The sequence below is a fragment of the Zootoca vivipara genome, chromosome 8 (assembly GCF_963506605.1).
Source record: "Zootoca vivipara chromosome 8, rZooViv1.1, whole genome shotgun sequence".
NCBI lineage: Eukaryota > Metazoa > Chordata > Lepidosauria > Squamata > Lacertidae > Zootoca > Zootoca vivipara.
In genome coordinates this window covers 15284821-15310163 of record NC_083283.1, presented here as the reverse complement: position 1 = coordinate 15310163, position 25343 = coordinate 15284821, and the positions used below count along the sequence as shown (strand labels likewise).

Below are 25343 nucleotides of genomic sequence, written 5' to 3'. Positions count from 1 at the left end.
AAGTAGAAAAGTATAGTTGCCTTTTTGGGGCAAGACGGCTCCAAGGTCTTATTTTCAAATGATGAACTGACTGTGAAACACCTGGCTGGTTCATATCACAACCTTGAGCTAGGTTGAGAACTTTTGAGAACTTAAAGAAGAAAAGTCCCTTGATCCAGGGGCAGTCCATTTCTATATTGGCCTATTCCGACCTCTCTTTCTTAATGTCAACAGCTCCTGCTCAGGTTGCACAGAAAAAAGCATTTTGGTTCCAGAAATTCATTCTGATTGTGAAGATAAAATATCGCTGATAGAATCCTACAGGATGCAGTATTTGCATGTGAGAACAGTCAATACCCAACAATCCCCAGGCATGCACCTCCAGACGGTGGAGATGTCAGGCTTCTTCAGGCATCTTCACTTGGTCGCAACTGGTTGATAGCCAGGTGCAAAATGCGCCTGGCGCCTGGCTAATTTCAAACACTGGGCCTACTATAAGAATTAAATAGCTTTTTTCAGTGTCAACTATTTAAATGCCCAGCACGTATTTATTTTCTCTCTCACACACAGACACACAATCAATCAATACAATCAAAATATTGGCAAAATGCATCTTCGTTACTGATTTTCTAGTGATTCAGGATGGCATTTCTTTAAAGAAAATAGGGGGAAGCCTGAAGAGGTGGACCCTTTCATTGCATGGGAGGAATAAAAAAATGCACACACCCCGTAACAGAAAATTATGTTTTACCAGTCTTCCTTTGACGAAGATTGTGTTAGAAGAAAATAAATGCCAGGCGCCTGTTTGTTTTATTCACTGGAAGAGTGGAGGGATGAAGTAAAAGAGAGAGAGAAATCTCTGGAAGCTCCCTGTTTCAAGCAGTACTGCTTTTAATTAAACACTATACGTGACGAGTACATAAAAATGAGCGCTGCTGGAAAACAGCAGGTAGGAAGTAAATTTATCCAACTGTAACTGCGGACTATTCCCTCTCCTCTAATGCTGTGCTGCAAGCCCATTACTGCTGTGCCGAGCCAGTGCTCTTGGACAAGTTCGTTTACAGGGTTTATGTTTATTTGGTGGTCATTTTGCAGGGCAAACAAGAATTCTGCCAGTCTCCTCAGAAGTCAAGCTGGGGTTGGAAAGCCAAGACAGAAACAGTCTCATTGCAACAACAACAACAACAACAACAACAACAACAACAACAACAACAACAACAACAACAACAACAACAACAACAGCATCTCACTAATGCTCAGGTCAAAAGACAAGCCTGACCTGGAGCTCTTATAAAAGGTCAATAAAGAGCAGGTGATCTGCTTCAGCCTATGTTTGTCCGACTGGTCTCTACAAGTCCCAGGTTCAGAGCCCACTAGGGTCTGAAGTTCTGTTATCTAGAACAGGAGTTCCCAACTGTTGCTCCTCCCACCCAGGAGGTCCACAGCACATACCCATCAAGTGTCCGGGACATCTCATTTTGGGCGGCGGTACTCTCACAGTGCCTCGAAACGCGTGAGATTGCGGCCGGACGCACGAGATCACGACATCCAAAAAGCACACATTTCTGGGTGCCGTGATCTCCCACGGGCCACGTAATTCACACGGGAGTGCAGCCCGGAAGACGCGCATCCCAGTTTTTGTGCCGGGACATGTAGGAGGGTATGGTGGCAACATTTGCATAACAAAAATGGCATAGCCCTCCCACTCTCAGCAACCAGAAGCATCCTAGCCAGACCCTGGAGAGACCTGTTAGGAGTAAACATGGACCAATGGTACAAAATAGTATGGGAAACAGCCTTACAAGAAAAACTAACCATTCTCACCCCATCCACCCTCCCACCCCCTATCTACCTCGTTTTCCCTCTTTCTTCTTAGTGTCTTAACAAATGAAACTGAATTTGTCAAATGAAACTGATTTGCAAAAATGATACATGTTAAAAATAGGAGTGAGACTGCACACACCTTTGTAATTCAAGAAATCTTTAATAAAAAATATTTTTTTATATATACAAAAAAACTAACCATGAAACTGACAGGGGGACAAATAGAAGAAGACGCCTTCACCCCAGTATGGTTCCCCTTTATCATAGCCCAACAAGACAAGAACCTGTTGACAGCATACGAATCAATAGGGCTAACCTGACCCAAAAATCCACCCCCTCACACACATATACAACTCTCACTGCAGCCAGCCAACCACAACCTAGGCCACCTGCAACCTCTCTCACCACCAAGGAAATGCAACAAGCGAATAGGAAGAGAACCCACTCAAGTGATGCTGACACAAAACCCCACACATACACTAAGTAGATGAATACTATAGAAGCAATACTATAGAAGAAAGAAGGCTGATCGCCGAAGAATTGATGCTTTTTAATTGTGGTGCTGGAGGAGACTCTTGAGAGTCCCATGGACTGCAAGAAGATCAAACCTATCCATTCTGAAGGAAATCAGCCCTGAGTGCTCACTGGAAGGACAGATCGTGAAGCTGAGGCTCCAATACTTTGGCCACCTCATGAGAAGAGAAGAATCCTTGGAAAAGACCCTGATGTTGGGAAAGATTGAGGGCACTAGGAGAATGGGACGTCAGAGGACAAGATGGTTGGACAGTGTTCTCGAAGCTACGAACATGAGTTTGACCAAACTGCGGGAGGCAGTGCAAGACAGGAGTGCCTGGCGTGCTATGGTCCATGGGGTCACGAAGAGTCGGACACGACTAAACGACTAAACAACAACATAGAAGCATTGCCATCCGATGCCCATCTAACCTCTTTTCTTTCCAACCTAATACAGTCATACCTCGGTTTAAGTACGCCTCGGTTTGAGTACCTTCAGTTTAAGTACTCCGCGGACCCGTCTGGAACGGATTAATCCACTTTCCATTACTTTCAATGGGAAAGTTCGCTTCAGGTTAAGTACAGACTTCCAGAACCAATTGTGTACTTAAACCGAGGTACCACTGTACTGCATGCAACACTAATGTCTCACAACAAATGAAACTGATCTGTAGAAAACACAACTTGGAAAAAGAGACAATGCACGTATTTTTGTAAACTAAGAAATATTTTATTTAAAAAAGTGTTTTTTAAAAACAAACAAACAAACAACTCAGCATATTCCTGCATTGCATGGGGCTGGACCAGACAACCCTTGAGATCCCTTCCAGCTCTACAATTCTACGATTCTATGAACTGCCACAGAGATATCAACGTTTTCAAAAGTAGGGGGGTCTATGGCTTGGCTTTAGAAAAAACGGGGTTCGCAGTAGTTGGCTAACTCTAGAAGATCAGGTAAGGAAATGCTCACAGACCAGAATCAAAACTGCACACAGTGATCAGAGCAGCACATTAAGCAAGCCGTGATCTTCTTTAAAGATCAAAGAAAAGGAACAACAGAGCCTGCTAATGTCACTTACCTTAGACAGAAAAAGAACCAAGGCACATTTTGTTTTAAGGATTCCTCGGTCAGACCAAGTTTATTGTTCTGCCCATTGTCTGGCACATCTTATTCTTATGCAAGTAAAATTAACCTCATCTTCCCTACGCTTTTCTTTTCTTTTCTTAATGGCCCAGGAAGAAAACAAAGACATGTGTAAGGACAATAAAAGACTGCCACAGTCCCCTTTCCTTTATCACCAGCTGGAGGGAGCAACATGCATTGCCCACAGCTCAGTTCCGTGGCCAGAAGTTCCCATTAGGATGTCTCTCAGAATTCCCCCACTGACACTTAAAAAGAAAATGTTCTCAGCCTGAGGGTTGTGGGCATGTATCTGAAAATGCGATGGCCACAACGGCTAACTCTGCCATCCAGTTGTCATACTAACAAAGGCCATGAGGCTGTGCCACAACGAGAAGGAACATTTGTTGTTTTATGTACACTGGGGGTTGGATCCAAAGTGGCCCTTCCACAAACAGGAGACTAAAATTATTAGCAGTATGATCATTGAATTTATAGATCGCCCTATACCCGGAGGTCTCAGACCTCCAGCAGACAAGTTGGAAGAGGATGTGATGAGAGAGGCAATCTTCACCTTCTCCCTGCCCCACCTCCCACATTGTTCCAGAGGCTTGGCTTCCCCAAACACAGGGGTTTCAGGAGGAAAGAAGAATCAGTTTAACCCCCCCCCATTTTTAAAGGGTAGTTTCTTTACAGCTGGGGAAGCACTGATGGCATACAGACCATTTTTAAGGGGTAGCTTCTTTACAGCTGGGGAAGCACTGATGGCATACAGACCAAGCAACTGATGGCTAAACAATGGGGAGGAAGAAACCCTTGGAGATCTACTACAAATTAGCCAGAGATAAGAATGTATGAGCAGCCCTTCCTGGATCAGGGCCAACAGTTCATCTAGTCCAGCATCCTGTTCTCAGAGAAGCCTGTAAGAAGGACCAGGGTGTAACAGCACTTGTGATTCCCGGCAGCTGGTACAGAATACTACCTCCCACAGCTGGTAGAACATGGCCTCATCCTCCAGGTATTGGTCCAATTCTCCTTTAAAGTCATTTAAGTTGGTCACCACTATGACCTTCTTTTGTCTCTATTCTAAAATTCAGCTTTGTTGGACAGACCTGGGTTCTAGGTATTAAGAGGAGAAAAATTAGACTCTGGCCCACTTTCTCTACATTGTGCACGAGACCTTCCAGAAGCTAATAAAAGCTTTCCTCCCCAATGAGCCTTTTGTTTTGTAGATGCTTGCTCTATTGTATTGGTTTTAATTATCTCTGCTTTTTTTAATAACTTTTATTGTTGCTGATAGCATATTTCTGTTGAGTTTTGTTTTTCTACTGCTATTCTGGTGCTTTTGTAATTGATACCTTTAAATTGTTCCTATATGGTTTGATTTGCCATTAGCTACCCTTGAGTTTGTTTGGTTTTTTTATGGAGGAAAGACTGGGCACAAACATTTTAAATAAATAAATTATATAAGGCATCCCATGGTACTTCTGTGATATTATTATTATTGTCATCACCTATCAATTTATGTACCACTTACATTCCCAAATGACCTCTAAGTGATTTACATGAATGAAATCAGTTGCAACATATCGACACATAATTAAAACGTATAATAAAAGAACTCCATCAAAACATTAGAAACATCCATGGCTAAAATAATTAAAGAAGCCCATTAAAAGACAGAATGGTGAAAACAGCTTAAAAGATAAATTGAAAACAATAAGATCAGAAAATTCAAGTCAAGGGGAACGCTTGTCTAAGCCGGTGGAATGCCAATACTGATGGGGCCTCTCATATTTCCGCAGGAAAAACAAGGCTATATTGCAGGGATGGGGAAGCTGCACTCACCAGCTGTTTTGGACTACAACCTTCATGATTCCTGCCAGTTGGCCATGCTAGCTGAGGCTAATGGGAGTTGGAGCCCATCAAGATATGGAGGGTTACAGGCTCTTCACTCTGATATATTTGAACCCACTTGGACCCTTAAAGCAAGGCAGTAAAAGTAGTTTAAAGTGCGAACTGCTGTGCACAAACTTGATGCAGACACCCTCTTTTCTCCCACCATCTCGGCACTGAGATGCTGGAACAGCAACAGGCAACTGAAAGCTGTAAAATGTCAACCTGATGGAGAGATTTGGAGAGCGAAATCCGAAAGGCACCAGATCAGAGTTACAAGGGAGAAGCATCCCAAATGGTATCCTATTAAAAATTGGGGGGGAGGGGGGAATGCTTGGGAAGAAGGTATCCACTTGTGACGAAGCATCTCTAGAGTGGTCCGAAATGGTGTGCCCTTGGAAACCCAGGGCTACCCAGTTTAACTATGAATATATGGCACACCTTAAGAAAAGAAAGGACTGCAGGTACACAGAGTTGTTCTTTTTAAAGGTTCTGCACCCAGAAAAGCTGGATCCTGCTGTTTTGGTAAGCTGTGAACATTAGCCCAAAGTGTGCACAATTCTTCTTTCTTTGCATACATTAGCTCCACATTTATTTTTTACTACAATGTATAATATACTCTGGTCCTGCAATCAGGAGTGGGAGGGGAACTGGACACTGTAGCCCTGTTCCCAACCAACTACAGTACTGGAAATCCTACTTCTCTTTGACTTCCAAGAATTCAGCCAGCTCAAACATTTCAAACATAATCTTCACAGCCATAAAAGACTGGAAACTTTTATAAAAAGTTAAACCAGAGATTCTCAGGAAGTTGAATTATCCAGTACTCTATTCTGCTTGCTCTCTCTACACTTATTTATATTCCAAGGTAGAGACCGATTTCCCTCTCTCCCTATACAGTGGTGCCTCGCAAGACGAATTTAATTCGTTCCGTGAGTCAATTCGTTTTGTGAAAAATTCGTCTTGTGAATTGCGGTTTCCCATAGGAATGCATTGAAATTTCTTTTTTTGCCCATAGGAACGCATTAATTCAATTTCAATGCATTCCTATGGGAAACCGTGAGTCGCAAGACGAATTTTTCACAAAACGAATTCGTCTTGCGAGTTACCCATAGAATCGCAAGATGCATTCGTCTTGCGAAAAATTCGTCTTGCAGGGCATTCGTCTTGTGAGGTACCACTGTAGTTCTTTCAAAGGGGTGAGGGAGGACTGTTGCAAGAAGGAGACAATATAGTTGATGGAAGCACAATGCCACTTTGAGTGCAAAGCCAATGTTAGCTCGGAAACTGGAAATGGGGCAGGGGGGAGAGAAATGCTAGCGTGTCAAAGAAGAGGATGGGGAAACAAGCCAGTCCTCGGGGGATTCCCAATCATGGTTAGGCGAATAGACAACATTACATCTGCAGCGGCCAGTCTGTGACAATGGATCGCTGGCAGCCAAACTGACTTGGCGTTCCTGCTTGGGTGCTTGAACAGGTGTGAGCACCTCTCCTCACAAGAGGAAGCAAGTTGGTGCACAGAGTCAAGGCTCGTGGTCCCTCCAGTAAAGAAATGAAGCACATCCTGCTCCAAAAGCAACCAAGAGAAAGAGGGCACCCCCACTCCTTCAGCACATGATTAACAGCCCAATAGTATGTGAACTGGCCACCATTATCCTCATGTGAGAACATTTGCCATAGGTCAAAATGCCACCATATACAGTGTATATATATCTCCAACACAGAACACCACTTTTGAACAGAGGTTGTTTGCATGCACATGGATGAGAGTCAAATTATTCTATATCCATATACCTGCATAGAAAACAGCCCTTGATTTACTGTGGCGCTGTGGGTTAAACCACAGAGTCTAGGGTTTGCTGATCAGAAGGTCGGCGGTTCGAATCCCTGCAATGGGGTGAGCTCCCGTTGCTCGGTCCCAGCTCCTGCCCACCTAGCAGTTCGAAAGCACATCAAAGTGCAAGTAGATAAATAGGGACCGCTTCGGCGGGAAGGTAAACGGCGTTTCCGTGCGCTGCTCTGGTTCGCCAGAAGCAGCTTTGTCATGCTGGCTACATGACCCAGAAGCTGTCTGCGGACAAACGCCGGCTCCCTCGGCCTATAGAGCAAGATGAGCGCCGCAACCCCAGAGTCGGACACGACTGGACCTGATGGTCAGGGGCCCCTTTACCTTTACCTTTAAGCAAGTGTAGTATCACAGCCCAAGTGACCTAAGGGGGTTTCAGTCCTCCCTCTGAAAAGCATGCCTCGGACCAACTGATCCCCTTAATCGCTCTAATCTTCCTCCATTCTCTTACAAGAGTTGTTTTAGTATTCATACCGTGGGCACACCAAGCGTTTTACTTAATTTGCTACCACAAAGGCTAAGAGAATCTGACAATTAATAAGAGTTAGAAACAGGTTTTCTTACACTCATAATGAGCCTCGTGTCTTTCATTATGATCCACATGCTTCTATTAATTTTCAGCGATTATTTGCCATATCAAATGCTATCAGGCTCCTTATTGTTGTTCTTCTGAATACAGGATTTTGATGGCCACCATCTCCCTGCCCCACTCAAGCCATCCCGAAAGTAGTAAACTGAAAATGAAAGTGCATTATTCATATTATTATTATTATTATTATTAATATTTATATTAAAGAAAAGACCTCATCCACCAGCACCCTGTATAACAGTGATGGCAAATCAAAGAGACAAAGAAACAGCATCACATATGGGCTGCCTCTGTGGAAAGAAAGCAAAGCATATTTTTTTGCCTTCTGAAGTGCAAAATCCCTGTTGCAAAACCCAGAATTGTTCTCTCCTTCATCTGCAAATAATGAGTTTGATTTGCAGAGCCAGGCTCCGATTTGGCACCTGCGGAAGATATCGGGTGCAATTTCCGATGGCACACTTTGCAACAGTTAAACATCAAATTCCTCAGCTGCACCTGTAAATCAGGTGCTGTTATCAAATGTGCCTGCAGTTATCTGTGGGTGCAAAAATAAAAAAGAATAAGCCAAAAGCCAAAGAGAGGCCGTTCTCTGGGGGGGAGGTGGCGGGGGGGGGAGCTGAGGCCTCCAGGTGCACTTGTTACATCTTTCTGAATGCCCGATTGCCCAGGTAAGGTCATTTGTATTCCACGTAAGTAAGAGGTTTGAGAAAAAGGACATAGTGACTGGGGTATAAATAAATTATTATTATTATTATTATTATTATTATTATTATTATTATTATTATTATATACAGTAATGTATTATTGAGTTTTGTGAGAATTGTAGAATCAAGGACTTGTAGAGTTGAAAGGGCCCAAGGGGATTGTCTAGTCCAACCTCCTGCAATGCAGGAATCTTCTGCCCAATGTGGGGCTCGAACCCATGACCCTAAGATTAAGAGTCTCAAGCTCTACCAACTGAGCCATCTCAGTCCGCTAAAGAGAGGCTGCAATGACCTGCTTGGCTCAGGTCTCCACGCTTAGCAGCAGCATTTGTTTAGACCAGGCATAGGCAAACTCGGCCCTCCAGATGTTTTGGGACTACAATTCCCATCATCCCTGACCACTGGTCCCGTTAGCTAGGGATCATGGGAGTTGTAGGCCAAAAGCATCTGGAGGGCAGAGTTTGCCTATGCCTGGCTTAGACCTACATAGCTTCAACAAGGTTGGGGTATCATCTGTCTCCATAAAGCAAAAGTTTGTCTTGATTTATGTGCCCGATTCCACTTTACAGAAAGTACTGGAATTCAGGTTTCCTTGGTGCTGAATCTAGGATATTTGGTGCCCCACTTTTTTTTAAAGAGACAGGCAGAGAATAAGCGTAACACGCCCAACACCGACATTCTTAAAAGTCACAAGCATGTTGCATTAAATTACATGGAATGGAGGTAAGCAAACCTATACCCCCACATGGACAGAACACTTTCTGCAGCCGGAGAGTATTTATGTTTACTTTGAAGCCTCCCCTAATTTCCAGGAGATTTACTGCTTAACAAGCATATTTACGCAGGCATCAGCAAATCCACTTGCTAAGGGAGCGTCCCACTGGTTTGGATAAGATTAGAAGAAATGCAAGATATCCCTGTAAGTTTCTTATCTCCGCAAGTTCTGCAGGACAGGCAAAGCCTTCTCTCACTCACACCAAAGTTTGGAGAAAGCAAATCCCTCTGCCGTTTCTAACCTTTTGCAGCACCCCAGCGCAAGTGAGATGAAATCATTCGTCTCCCCTAAAGCTCCAAGAAAAACTACAGGCTGGTTAGTAAGCCGAGACAAAATTTGGAGACCTCTGTTGTTTAGGATTGCAGCCCAAGAATGAGAGCCGCAATCTAATGCACGCTTACCTGTGTAAACCCCACGGAACTCAATGCAACTTATTTACAGGTAAACATTCACAGGTTTGCACTGAACATCTCGCTCTGCCGGCAACATGCAACCGACCATCGGGCTCAACCACCTACCAAAATAAAAAGTCTCCTGATCTAAAATGTGTGCAATATTTCTGAATGACTTTAGATTGTATCTCGAACAAAAGGAAACAAAAAAAGAGTGTGGGCCATTGATTTGTGTCCACATTCCAATGACCAACTGCAATTTAATGGGAGGAGTTCAGAGAGGAAACTGAAGACTCATTCTAACCAGAGCAAGTTATGCAGCAGGCAAGAGGGAAGGTTATCAGCAGCAGACATCAATGCTCAACACATAACACATTCCAGGAACTCAAATGGGTTTTTAATTGGGTGCAAGCATACAATGGGAACCTGCATATGATCGGGGTTTATAGTGAACTCTGTGTCAAAAGGCACAAATCCAAGCATATAATTATAACCCGTTACAATTATGTAGGGGAAATGAAAAAAAAGAAAAAGATACAATCCAATCTGGAAGCCTGCTCAATTGACATTCTTAACACATTCAATACTTTTGTTTCACAGCCAGCTAATCAACCAAATCAGGGCTAATTCTGTTCCATTCAATTGCACAGAAAGTATGAGACAAACAAGTAAACAAATGGGAAATTTGCTTACGGAAGAGTTTTTAAGCCGTTATGCGTTACCGATAAGGACAGAGGGGGCGGGGTGGGGGGAAATAAGAGAGAGAAAAGGAAACTTGTTTGAACAAGTGAATTCAGCCCTGCATAGATTATTATTAGCTGCCTTACAAGAATGATTTTATCAGTCGAGCACGGCAATTCCTCTTATCAGCTTAGAGGGGAAAGTGGTCTTTGCAACAGACTCGGCAAGACCAACGGAGTTTAAAGAACAAGAAACAAGGTTTGGGAAGAACTGCTGCAAAATATCTTTTTAATAGAGATTTTGAGCAGAGGCTGGATGGCCTGCTTATGGGGGATGCTGTTGTAGTGGACTGTGGAGCCAGTGTGGTGTAGTGGTTAAGAGCACTAGACTCGCTCCTCCACATGCAGCTGCTGGGTTGACCTTGGGCTAGTCACACTTCTTTGAAGTCTCTCAGCCCCATTCACCTCACAGAGTGTTTGTTGTGGGGGAGGAAGGGAAAGGAGAATGTTAGCCGCTTTGAGACTCCTTCAGGTAGTGATAAAGCGGGATATCAAATCCAAACTCTTCTCCTTCTCCCTGATATCAGAAGAGGACCTCAACTAGATTGCCTGTGAGGTCCGTTCAAGCTCTTATAATTTCCATGACACCTGAGGTAGGACTTTTAAAAAGGTGTGTGCTGATACATCACCTAAGGCTTTTACGGCACTGCAGAAGCTGACAAGATTGATCTCAGAGAGGGGGGGGGGGAATTTTAGGTATCAACAATGGCAGATGTGTGCAAAGCATCTTCTTCCTATCAAGAAAGAACATTTACTTGCTTGTTTATCTATTAGATTTATATACAGCCCTTTATCCAAAGATCCCAGGGCGGTGTACAACATTAAGAACATTTTTTAAAAAGTAACACAAAGCATAATAATGGACAGTTTAATGATGTAATAATCATGTTAACAGTCCGTTCTCCCAAAACGGCTATTGGCCACTTGCATCTAAGTAAAGATGCCCAAACACCAGGATATCACCCAATGTCACCACCATCTGGAGGTGCATGCCTGGGGATCCTTGGATCTTGCCTGTTTTCATACACTAACACCCCATCTGGTACAATTCTACCCGTGATATTTTATCGGCACAATCAGAACGAATTTCAGGAACCAAAAAGCCATGTTGAGAAATACGACCTTTGAACCGCCTGGCCCCCAAATGACAACTAGACATTCCTTTTTGGCAACTGAAAAAACTGTGGGCGCACACACACACATTTAACAGGCCATAGATTAATTACCATAATTTGCCTATCATACTGGAATTGATTCCTATTTGAATTCATCATTACATAAATAAAACCTTTTGAAGATTTACTTGAAATTCATCTTCCTCCTGGCCTGAGTTCTTGCAGTTTACTGTTTATTTCCGGCGCCTGAAGACAGGCAATGATGGCGCCAGGCAAGCCTCTCTGGAGAGAGCATTCCACAGGCAAGGAGCCACCAATGAAAAAGCAACAATTTTTTAAAGTATTACACCCTAGTCCCAGATGAAAGCTGCTTCTAAGGCTGAGCACCGTGATTCAAAGCCTAATCTCTAAAGTTCTTCCCAATTTCACAGCAAACTATAGAACAAGTGGCATTCAGGGTGTGGCATTTAGAAGAATTCTTTCCTTCAAGAAGCAAAGAGGGATTGCTACAGCAGAAAAATAAGAACAACTTTGGTCTCTAAAAAAGATTGCCTGAACATCAGAGTTATAATCCAAGCGAGATGCAATGAGGGGAAGTGAACAGGAGTTAAGATGTGATATAATTAAATAACCAAAATGCCTTCTCCGTATTTTATCCCTGGTTTATTTTACAACCATTTTAAAATGCATTTTTTTGTAGGAGGAAGGAAAAAAGCTGCACCTTTATCTGTTCATAAGAAACTGGGGGGGGGTCCAGCTTGCTACAAGCATATTTATCCTCAATGTGATCCCCCCACCCCAAATTGTATTATCCACAGCCAGGTAGAGCCTTTTATTGGATCAAGGTCTGGTCTCTTTGCAAAACAGGAATTTCTTCCCGTGTATTTCTTTGCCTCTCTCTCTCTGCGCATGAAACATGTCAAATCTTGCTCGGCCAGCCACGTCCTCTGCCTTGAATTCCTCCATCAAGAGAAGCCTGCTTTCATGACTCCACACTGGAATTCCTACCCACTCTGCTTTGAACTGTAAGGTCTACTGGACATTGTGGGAAATGGCAAGGCTTAATAAAGAACAATTTGCTGGCGAGCTGAAAAGAGAGAACAGAACCCAGGAATAGCAGCAACAAAGGGGCACATTGATACTGTATCTTGCAGCAGGACTGTATAAAACTATTTACAGGTAGGTAGCCGTGTAGGTCTGAGTCGGAACAAAATAAAAAAAATTCCTTCAGTAGCACCTTAAAGACCAGATCTGATGAAGTGTGCATGCACACGAAAGCTCATACCAAAATAAAAACTTAGTTGGTCTTTAAGGTGCTACTGAAGGAATTTTTTTTATTTTGTATAAAACTATGTTTTACGTAGACACAGGCTCTTCCGATATTCCTCATCAGATAAAGATCCATGAAAGCCTATACGTACCTAGCACACTCCTCAGTTGGTGCAAAGAAATATTTTATCTACAATTTTAGTAGAAACCTGCTCATGGCAGGTGAGACTGTTTCCCCAGCTATCACAATATTATTTGTTCCGACTGGCAGTAGAATTCCTCAAGTCTTTCCCATCACCTGAACCTTTTGGCCGGAGGCCAGAGACTGAACCCAAGACCCTCTCTGCACACAAGAGACACAAGACTACGGAGCTGATGTGTTAAGGTCAACTCACATTCCCACTAGGCTGGTTCTAATTGGCACCCCTGTACGCATAGAAAGATGCAAATCTAGCAGAGAAGCCCACTGGCAGAAGACAAGGGGATGTGATTTCGGCCAATTGCCCTTTCCCCTGAAATCCACTCACCTCCCATCCTTGCTATAGGATAAGGACCCCTATCCTCAAGCAGGGGTCGGCAAGGTTTACCTTGCCTGGGCCGGTTCACTGTCACAGACTCCCGTCCGTGCGCTGGATGGTGTGAGCACGCGCGCCCGCGATTTCCGGCGTCTGCATCTGCGCAGACGCGATTTCCAGTGTCTGTGCAGACGTGATTTCCTGCGCTGCGAAAGCGAGTCCCTGCGCCACACTGCACCAGTTTAGCGCAGTGTGCAGGTACTCGCTGAGCGGGCAGCTCGGTTCGGGGGTGGCTCGTGGGCCAGTTAAACGACCCCCGTGGGCTGCTTGTGGCCCATGGGCCGTAGGTTCACTGAAGTCTCTGAAGCTGATTTGGCAGGCCATTCTGAACTGCAAGTGACAAAAAAGGGGGGGAATTGGTATAATTGCTTCAACTCCGCTAAATCACAATGCCCTTCTATGATTGCAAAATACCATCTGGTTCCCCCTTACCCCCAGTTAGCCTGGAAGGATAACTTTCTTTTTTTGGAGAGAGAATGGTTTTTCTTTTCCCTAAGACGTTATGCATTCATAGACAGGCAACACATAACTGAAGGTTACGCTCATTAATCCTTCTGATGTGAAGTAATCTACAACTGATGCAACTGATAGCTCCTGCATTGCCACACATAGAAACAGTTACGGGCTATGGACAAAACATACACACAGGCAGACAATAAAGAGTCTGTTTAGCAATACAGAAAATGCTGCTTTAACTACATAGATAAACATGCAGCTATTAATCACTTATTATTACAGAGACGGCTGCCTGCCTACCTGCACTGACAACTCCGTGGGTATTCCTAGTAAAGCTGCTAAGCAGATAATGAACAGAGAAAACCCTCAGGAAGTCAGATTTCAGCTCACCGTCAAACACCCATCCATTAAGTTAAGTAAATGCTTGATGCTATTTATCTTAAAACAGCGCATTGGCTCAAAATAGACTTGCAGGCCCAATTCATACATGGCAAGGAAGACGCCAGTTCTCTGCAGCTGAATCCCATGCAGTTGAAGGCAACATCTGAGTGAAAGGGTAGCTGGTCGCAATGCACTCACCATGCAAGCGAATGACCCTGGTGCAAGGAATTCCCACGTGAAAACAATTCAGCCTAAACATCAGCAAGACTCTTCTGCCATCAGTCTGGTCTCAGGAACACAGGGTCCTTTTTACCTGCTCTGCCTCACCTGCAGCAAACTCCTGGGTAATTATTATAATCAGTAATTGCTCTAGGGATGCCAACAGAATGTTAGCAAAAAGGGGAAGATTTTTGCATTTACACATTAACACCACATGGCCTCCACCTATAGGGCAGTACCAACATCACTTTCCTTCCACGATTAAAGACCTTTTGAGCCCTCCATCTGCAAGCTCTATACCTGCCACCTTGGAAACAGCACAATTTTCTCCCGGTGAAGGCAAAGCTATAAGAATTTAAAATTTCTGTTTTGCTACTCACTGTTATGAATATATGGTTTTGGTGATTAACTGCCTCGAACTAGGATCCAGAACAAAGTGATGTTTGATGCTTGCATTATGACGTCTTATAACATAATATATCTAATAAACATTATCTTATAATATTTAGTCGGCCAAAGCAGCTGCACCCATTGATTTCAGCTGCCATGCCGAAGAACTGACGACCCTTGACTGCTTTTTGATTTGCCGATTAAGAACCTGACCCCTCAATTACTCCTGTTTTCTGACATTTTGCCATTCGAAAGAGGATCCTCATTGCCAAACCATTTCCTCGCCAGCAATCACTTCCACTCAGTGGGGGCATCCAAGAATAAACAAGGCAACTATGGGGCGCAGCGCTCATCAGGCCGAGGGAGCCGCCGTTTGTCCACAGACAGCTTTCCGGGTCATGTGGCCAGCATGACTAAACCGCATCTGGCGCAACGGGACACCGTGATGGAAACCAGAGTGCACGGAAACACCGTTTACCTTCCCGCCACAGCAGGACCTATTTATCTCCCTACACTGGTGTGCTTTTGAAGTGCTAGCTTGGCAGGAGCTGGGACAGAGCAATGGGAGCTCAACACCGTCGCGAGATGACTGTCACACCCCATAATCGCCTTTGGCTGGACTTAACCGTCCCGGGGTCCTTTATCTTTTTATATTATCAGGAATAAGCATTTTTGAGTTTTGCAGAATCAGTTCCATGGGTGCCATGAGAAGTTGTGTGCTCACACAATCGTGAAATACCTATTGTACAGGGGAAAGAAGACATGTATCACTAATATGCACACTTACAGATTAATACACACTCTTCCTCTTTTAAACAGAGTGGACAGTCCACCTTGTAGCCTCATGGACCATTGGCATAGGAAATTGGGCTCAGTGGACATGTGCCAAGGACTCTGCATCTTCTGGACCCAATTCCTTCCCCTCCCAGTTCAAAAAGCATTAGACCATTGGCTTCTCTTCAGCTCCCCCCCCCCAAAAAGCAAGATGCCAACACCTAGGCCCATATTACAAAGCACACTACACAAGCATTTATATGATTCCGAATTAATGGCACTAAAAACAAACCTAAAGAAGCGATACAGAGGCATATGTATTAACATAATATATATTAGATACATACACAGAGAGAGTGCAAGTCGCTCCTTAAATCCCGTTTGCGAGTATTCTAATCAAGATAATGCAATTCATTTTAGTCAGCATCAGCTTTATCTGCTGAGATGCATAACTTTGATGAAAATTAATTAGTTCAGTGCTGCAGATGGATTTCTTAATAGAACTCGGGAAGACTGAGCCAAAACATGTCAAACACTCACTAAGCATATTGCAAAAATGTTGGGGACTTATTACGACAGATTTGGGGGTGGCAGAAGAGACAGGGGGAAAAGTGGGGTGCTGGACAGTTCTCTGGGCATAATTTAATGGCCATCAACTTTTACACTTATGTTTTTTCTCCAATTTGCTACTCAAATGGATTTTGCAAAATATTATAATTTATAACCTGATCCTTTCCAGGGTTATTAAAAACAAACAAAAACCAATTACCCGCACAGAGTCCAATTTCAGTGGGGTTTAACCCCAAGGAGACACAATCAAGATTGCAGACTTAGGGTACAAGCCTGCTCCCATTTACCTGGGAAGAAGACCTATGGCAGGTAATGGGGATTTCCTTCTGAGTAAACCAGGTGCAGAGGATTGTGCATTGAAGTCACAATCCTGCGCACCCTTACCTGAGAGTTAAGAAACATTTAATCCAACAGGGCTTGGAAGTCAAAGTAGACATGCCCAGGATTGCAATCTCACTCTGCTAACACAACACAATAACCCTTTTTTTTAAGAAGGGAAAAGGAGAAGTGAATCTAATTGTGAGGTTTACACTTGCTTTCCCAGCCACTCAGTGTCTGCCTTGCCAGGATCAATATTGCCAGGCCAACAGGTCACCTGCCGAGTACCTGTAGTCCTGTCCATCACAGAAAACGAGGAAAGATAAATTCCTCTGCAAATTCAATATCAGACACGAGGTGAAACTAGGAGGCACAGGAACAGTGGCCTCACCCAACTGCGTTGAGGCAAGGTAGCCCATTTCTCAGTTAAAGAATGGTGCGCCTTCAACTTACAAAGCACAAGCCAAAAGGAACTAAAAATTGCTGGGATGGATGCCCAAATCATCTCTCACTCCACTCACAACAGCAAGATTTGTGTGGAATCTCAGGGCAGGTGTAATGGCTCTACTGCTGAATAGCTCAGTTGATACAGCAGGAGACTCTGGCAAATATGTTTATTCGGCTTTACGCCCATCATGAAACACAACAAAACAAACAAATCAAATAAAACAGCGGACTCGTACAAGCCACAAATAATATAACACAATTCACAGCTCACAAGGACAAATATTAACAATTCCAAAAAGAAAAGTTTATCGTGAAGATTAAAATCTAGGCACTACGCTAAAATCAATATCTGGTGTCATTTCAGAAAATTCTCATAACTATCAATAATCAGCTAACATTCCATTCCGTCTCTTGTACGAGAGTTTAGCTGTTAGGAATTTAGTAGAGTAATATAAGGATCCACATCTTGAAGAACCCAGGCAAGCTGTAGGTCAACTGGTTTGTCAGCCATATGCTGGATTATGGAGTTTAGTATACTAGCACGAGCCGAACTGTACATAGGGCAGATAAACATAACATGGTGTAGAGATTCAGTTGATTTAATTTCACAAGCACACATTGAAGAGACTTGGCCCTTAGTAAATCTGGCAGGGGAGACACCTTGATCAGGGCCCTGGGTCCGAGCCCCACATTGGGCAAAATATCCCTGCATAGCAGTGATAACCCTCAAAAATCCCAGCTCCGCAAGTCTACGATCTCTGGCCCCTGGTATACATTGCCTCTGCCCACAGAGGTTCCACGCAGCTGTTTGCAAGCCCTAAGGAACCAGCCATGAAGAGGCTAATGCAGCAGGAATTTATGCTACGTCTTCTTTCCAAAAAGCTCTCAACATTTAGATCAAGGGATAGGAGGGCAGATGTTTCTGGACTCTGAATCCTAACACCCCCAGGCAACATGGCCAATGGCCTTGGGAGTTGTGGTCCAAGAACATCTGTAGGGTCAGAGGTTCCTATTCTCCAGCCGAAATCGAAGGAAAGGGCTAAGATTTTTTTTGAGGCTATTTCAGGAAACTCTTTGGAGCTGTCACATTCTCTCTCGGAAGCAAGCCGCCTTTTTCTCCCCCTCAAGGTAAAGAGAGTTAACAGAGGACAATCTCCTACAACTATCACATGTATCAGAATAGATATAATGTGCTTATAAAGAGATATTGCCAGGATTCTGTAAGTCATGCTTCCCCCAGGATGTGGCCTTGTCAGATTTCATAAACTATATGTGCAGAGCCAAGCATGGACGGGACTTGAATAGGGGGAGGGGGAGTGGGGGGGAGAGAGAGAGACAGGGAAGAGACAGGATTCTGCACAGTAATGGCAAAATTCTATAAATCCACACTGAATCTATGCCTTGGAGTGATTTCTAGGGGTGCCAACAGATGCTTCACACAGGTGCCGCCTTTCCAAAGTAAATGTTATTCATGGCATTTTGCAAAAGTAATCACAGCCGCCTTTTCTAAAATACCGCAAGTCAACATCCCTAGGCTGCCTTAAAAAAACCTCACAGAGGACCCTGCTCTACCTCAGACAAAGCTGGGCATTTTTTGGTGCCTAAAAAGAGGAAGTGGAACCCTTGCATCTTCTCCCAGGTTTAAATGACAGCAGAAAGTCCTGCGCTGACATTCCCTGTTGCTGGGACCTGCGGCATCCCTTAGTCAAGGCGAATGAGCATGGGACCGAGACCTCCAAGAGCCAAGCCTTTTAAGCAGAGCGTGCTTTTAAACATAAATGAACCAAAGGGAGCTTGACAACATACCCAAACTTCTAGACTTAAAGGAATGGAAGCATTAGACTAAGCTCAGGTGGCAAAATCAGAGTGGCAGATCATATTCCAAACAAAGAAATTCCTGAAAGCCTACAGGCATTTAAACCTCATTCTCTCAATCGCTCACCTCCTTCAAGAGACCCATTTACTGGCCACCACCAGGATGATATTCCCATGACCTCTAAATGCACATTATACACACAGCCAACAGAATTGGCCCTCGTGGAGGAATCAGGTGCACTGCCAGTACAGATGTTCCTTATTTGGCTGCTCTTGCAGCAGCCCGTAATGCTCATTCTTCTAGTGCTAATCAAGCTTTCAAACTTTTCCATTTTATGACTTACAAATTGACAATGGTTGCAGTCTTGCAACTTGTATCGCCGACCTGAGTCTCCCTAGCCATCCCTGACACAACCTGATTTTGGAAGTGACATCTAAATAAAAAGAGTAAGCCTCCACATTTGTTTCTCACGTGGAAATCAAGCTGCTTTTACTTAGGGATCTTAGCTCTGCAAGCACAAACGTGGTCAGCATTTAAAGTTAACTAATGAGTTTCAAACAGGCTCATTATCACTACAACCCTACAGTGGCCATTTCTGCAAAGCTGTTGTCTCAACAGCATCTACATGCAAAAAGTTACATTCACAACTTGCAAATTATATTGGAGAAGACAGACACTAGGAATAGGAGCTTGGATGCAGAAGTAGCTCAGTTTATACCTGCCATTATTGACACACCTGGGTAAGTGTTATGAACTGCAATGAGCCTCTCTTTAGGTCTGGAGAAAGGGGTTCTGTACAACTCAAAAGCTTGTAAATCTACTCTACCACTTGAAGAACCAACAGAAGGTACCACCCATATTACTCTGCAATTTATATTTCTTATCTAGTTTGGTATTCATCCTATGGACTTAAACGTACCAAAATAGGAGCGGGGGTGTTATGGGAAAGACATGGAACAGAAAAACCACAGGCAACAAACCACAGGAAACATTTACACCGCTGGAAACAGCTGTCAACATGGAAATATGCAAAAGGTTTTGGAGCTGGACGCACCTCAACGTTCCCTGGTTTCACAGCTGTTTTGTGCAAGAAAAATAAAGGTGGAGGCTGAGCATCAATCCAGTATATAAATTAACCGAATCAGATCTGCAGCTGCATAACTAACTCACAGCCATCTAAATAAATGTTCACGCCCACACGTTTTAGCAAGTCATCAGATTTCTTTGAACTTTGTTCTAGGCATTATCCATCAAGGTTAAAAAGAAAATCGACACCACGCAGAAGCCTTTTGTGCAAGCAGAACTATATGGGAGCTAAGCCACAATGAACTTTGTTCAATTTCTACCCAGGATGGGTCACAGCGACTAGGATACCACAGGTCACTCTACCTTCAGCTGCAGTTGAACCAAGGAAGCTTACAAGACGAAGCTGTGACCTGGCACACTTTTACCCCTGGAGGAAGCCCCAAAGAAATCAGGACGATGTCCCCTTGAACGCTTCTTGCACATTCAGAAGCAAACCCTGGAGAATTCAGCAAAATGTACGATGATGCAACCTTAGGCATGCTTACTCTGCAATAAAATCAACAATTTTCAGCAGGGCTTCCTCCCAGGAAAGCGCACACAGGATCGCAATCTTGTTCCCAAGTATGCACAGGCTTTCATCCGTCGGGGTGCAATTCTCAAGTTATTTAAATGCCTCCACCCAACTCAAGGGGGGCAAATAAACCTGCTAGGCCCACGCCTCCTATTTCAGAAACCTCCCACACTTAAAAAGATTTCCATTTATCCTGCTTGTAGTTTTTAACATTGTTTCAAATCAGGGGAATTCTGTAGGAGAAAAGAAGCAGGCCCAAACTGTGGGGTTGCACAGAGCCATTAAGCTGCCACCTTTTAAGGTGCCAAGAAGGAAAAGAGACAACAAGAGCGGCCACTTACTTTTCATATTCCGCGTTGTCCCTATCGCACCGTGAGTCCTTGTGCTTCTGCCAGTCTTTGCCGTGCTTGCAGGTGGTCAAGAGGACAACATCCTCCCCATTATGGACATGATATAAGGCATTCCTGGTGTCGGACCCTATCCCAGTCAGGTACCTTTTCCCCTTGAACACCAACACGTACTTCCTGAGAGGAGGGATGGTGTTAAACCTCAGGAAGCCCTTCTCCCCTCCTGTCCTCGGGTGATCCTTGGAAAAGAGCGGGATAGAGACGTCAAACTTCGGGCGGAAGTTTTCCGTGCTGCTGCTAGCTTTGGCCAACATGGCCTGGCCAATGTCGAAGCCCAAGTCCTCGGTGTAGTCGGGCCACGTGCCGGAATATAAATTAAAAACTAAGTGGTTCCTACCATTGTTCCACAAGTGGAGGTTCTGGACTTTGGACCGAAGGTTGTGCACGTACTGGGGGGATAGCTGGTCCCTGTCTAAGGTATCCAGGCTGAGGACGAACAGGCAAGCTTGGCTGGGGTCGGAAGTATAAAACCGGGAGCCTTCGATGGCAGCGAGGATGTTTTGGTAACTCTCGGCGATCTTCTCCCCTTTCTGCTGAGGGTAGACGTACACCTTGAAGCCGTTCTTCTTGCAGAGGGCGAAGTCGAAGCAGGACTCCATGCGACACTTCTTGCCCTTGTAGACGCTGGCGCTGGCGTCGCGCTTCTGCCGCGGGGAAGTGTGCACGTTGTACTCCTCGTTCTCCAGCTGCTCCCAAGGGACGAAGGGGCGCAGGGCGTCTGGGAATCGGGGCCAGTAGTGCTCGGGGCCGCTGTGCTGCAAGCCATTCCTGCTACTGTGAGCCTCCCGTCTGCTTTGGCTCCTGGATGCTCTGAACTGCAAGCCTCCGAAGTAGAACAGCAGGACGACGAAAGTGCCAGCGGAGAGCAGGATGAAGTAGCGTTTTTTGGCCTGCATGTGTCCTATCTGGGTCGAGAGGATTGTAAATAAACACAAAGATCGCCCAAGTTTGCCAGTCGACACTTTCAGCTTGAGTCCGCCATCTTCCCGCCTGCAAAGACTTTAAACTCTCTTCTCCCACCTCCTCTTTATTCCTTTCCCAAAGCCTCGGACTGATGCAGCGCATGTGGGCGATTTCTTTAACTTTCTCCCCTCCGGTCTTTCATCTTTGGCTCGCACAATAGAGATTGGGGAGGGAGGGGGGAAGGGAGAGAGAGAGAAGGGAAAGAGATAGAGAAGGGGGAAGACAGAGAGGAGGAGAAGGAGAGAGGGACTGAGAGAAGCAGGGGCAGGCAAAGAATAATCACGCCCAGCCCGGCTTTGGAGGGGAGGAAAGGAGGGGGGGGCGCTAGGAATTCTCTTGCAAGGAGGAGAGAGGGAGAAGGCACCCGCTCCAGCAAAATGAAACCACCGAATCCAGGATCCCCCCTTTCGCCCTAAAATCTGCTGTTACAAGATTGAGAAATTTGTCCCGCCCTCTCGCTCTCTCTTCCTCTCTCTCTCACACACACATAGGGAGCCGGTGCTTGCGGATGATCAAGGTGCAAGAGCTGCAGCAGCAACTTCAACTCACACACAACATTCCTTTGATGTCTTTTCCTAACACACAAAATAGGAAAGGGAAGCGCTGGGGGAGGGGTGGAGGAGAGAGGAGAGACAGACGGACGGACGGACAGACACACAAACACACCCCGAGTCGCCCGGCTTCTCAGAGCAAGTCGGTATATCACCAGCAGCCTGTGCAAGCAGCCGGCTCCGGTTCGCGGCGTAGCACCATCCAAGGCTCACATCTTCCAGCCCGAGCGCCGTAACCTGACGAATCCCTGCATTTCTCTCGCCTTCTTTTCTTGCAGCGTCTCCGCGGGGAGGAGGAGAAGGAAGGAGAGGGGAGTCTCTCTTCCAGGCTTCTCTGCGATCTCCGTGCGGATGGCCCCCAACCTGAGAAAAGACCCGCCGCCGCCTCTTCTTCTGCTGCTGCTGCTGCTGCTGCTGCTGCTGTTTCTTCTTCTCCTCCTTCTCCTCCTTCCTTTGCCTTCGCGGCCGCCTCCTCCGCCTCCTCCTCCTAGCCCCCGCCCCTCTCAACCATTCATTTCAGCGAGCGGCGATGGCACAGGAGCGCGCCCCCCCTCCGGGAGGGAAAGGGGTGGGCTGGGTGGGAGGGAGGGAGGCTGATCGCCGCCTCCCCCGCCTCTTCGAACGTTGCCGACCGCGGAGTTCCGACCGTCGAACGTTACCCGGTTCTGAATGTTACACTTGCAACATTCCATTCCCCGACACCACGGCGCTGACCTCATCCATCCACGCAGCCCGCTCGCCGATTGGCTGGGCGTCACGTCCGGAGGGGGAGGTGCTTCCGCTGCACCCATTCATAACCCCCCTCGAGCCGGAGAATAGAGCTTTGCGGTAGATCCAATGCCGTGGAAGATTCTCTTCCTCCTTCCCGCCCCCTCTAACCCATCCCCTCTCGGAAGGTGCGTGCCCGGTGGCTTGCTTGGTGGATGCGTGGGGTGAATGCTCGAGGGGATACCGGCTGCGAGAGGAAACGGCCTGCCCTTCCTCCTCCTCCTGCCCCCTCCTCCAATCCTGCAACCATAAAAGAGACACTGGTTTAAGGGGAGGAGGACCCTAAGCGTGGATGGAGGGGGGACACGCACGCACACCCACCCAAGTCTGTGGGAATTAGGCACCCACAACACCCCCCCACACACACCTCCACCACCACCCCAAACTCCACCCCGGCCCCAGTGCAGGTAGCGACAAGAAGCGGTTGCCTAGGGCACCGCCAACGTGTTTAGCGATTGTTGAGGGTGGGAGTGCCCGGGAAGAGGGAAAGACTCGCTCCGGTTCGCCTTCGGGGCAGCGGAGATCCCAGCAGAGTCAGCAAGAGGGGGAGGGGGAGGAAGAAGGGCGTAGCAGCTGGAAACAATTGCTGCGAGACGGCGGCGCTCCGGGGATGAGTTGCTGGCCCGCGTTTCCTTGCAGGTCGTGTCTCGTAGGGCCGCGCCGAAGCCTGCCATCAACCCTCGGCGGCGCTTGCTCCCGAGCAAAAACCGTGCACGGAACCGTTAAGTCAGCACCGGCAGCCCGATGCTACCTATGTACAGCCCAGTGCAAGCCTGCTAAACGGGTCTACTCGGAAGTAAGCCCCCTCCCAGCGAGGTGAGCGGTGGCCGTTGAAATCGCACTGGGTGGCCAATGTGGTTTGCTCTCAGATAAAGCGTGTGCAGAAGGCCCAGGTAGCAATTTTAAGGGTAGCGATTTAGGAGTCGGACCCACACTGAGTTCGGCGGATTTACTTCTGAGTAAGCACGCACAAGTTGGGGCTGCCGTTAAAATAAGGGAGTCAGATCTGTCGAACCCAAGCGAACCTCTTCATGGAGGGTCGAGATAAATAAAATAAAAAAAAGGAAAAACTGGCTTTTGGAGGAGATTGAGGAAAAGGAGCAAGTTCGCTCCTCTTTCCTTCTTCGACAGGGAGACAAGTTTATACGTGCGCCCTCTACTGCGCGGACTCCCGTATCAGCGTATGGTACATCCCAGCGAGAGCAAAGATTGCGTAGCCTTTTGGCACATTGAGCTGCAAGGCAGTTTTGTCAAGTGAGTGTGGGCTGGAGGGTTCTCCCGAAGCACAAATTCTCCCGCAAGTATCAAATGAGCTCCGTCTGGGAAGTTCTATAGAGACTTGCCAGAACTGCAAAGCGAAAGTGTAGACCTGATCCCATGCATGCTTACCCTGAAGGAACGGCCACTGAATTCAGTTGGATTTGCTCCCAAGTAAATGAAATTTTAATGGATAGAAAGTCCAAACTGAGACAAAAAGGATACAATTCTGATGCATCAGGATAGGTGGGTGGATAATGCATACATAGATTTATAAGCTGTCGCTAGCCTCCAAAGGCGACTTCTGTACAATCACAGAACAGAACACAAACTTTTTAATAATAATAATGCAATTCTAATACATAGTGTGTGTGTGCAACATAAGCCATAAAACCAGCTATACATGATCATAACTGACTCACACCAGTGTAATAAAATCAATGTAGAACCACCTTAACCTTTTACAGGACCACCAGCCAGAAAGCTTCTGAAATTCAGTATTGTGATCTCCATCCAATAGGTTAGAAGGCTTTCAAATGAGGATCACACCAGCCTTGCAAACAAGACAACAAAAGTTACTAGTCTGAAATACTAGTTTTAGTTCAGCCCCCGCTGTTTGCCCAGTCGAATCCTAGAGTGGTTTACACATTCAGAAAATCACAATACTTCATAAAATACAGCAATAATTATACTAGGCTGTTGGGGGCCAGCAGAGATGGGAGACAGCTGCATTCGAAGACCATGCTTTCAGTGTTCAATGGAGTTACATCACATGACATCTAGGCATGTGGCAAAATTCATTACTTCATACCAACCTTCTTCTGCCGTGAGGTCAGCTGCATAGAGAGTCTCCTCCAGGTCCCACTGCTAACTTAGTTACTATCTGCTTAACCTAAGGAGAGGATCTTCTCAGTGGTGACCCCGCATTTACAGAACAGAATTCCTTCCTCAGAGACACCTGCCTGGCACCTGTTTTGGTATCTTTTTGGCGCTATGTAAATACTTTTACTTTTTTTGTCCTTCCAGGATTTCTCAGTGTTTGAGTTGTAATCTTCTGGTTTTCACTACGATTGTGTTTGACTCTGTGTTGAT

The 25343-nt window shown here is 45.6% G+C and overlaps 1 protein-coding gene across 1 annotated transcript in view; it reads right to left on the bottom strand.

Moving 5' to 3' along the window:
* The window catches only part of EXT1 (exostosin glycosyltransferase 1), a 258264-nt gene extending 235317 nt beyond the window's left edge, over positions 1-22947 (bottom strand). The window contains exon 1 of the mRNA XM_035124490.2: positions 20647-22947. Coding sequence (XP_034980381.1) covers positions 20647-21608 — 962 coding nt within the window. The 5' untranslated portion in view covers positions 21609-22947. The remainder of the gene's footprint in view (positions 1-20646) is intronic.
* Positions 22948-25343: the final 2396 nt, after the last annotated feature.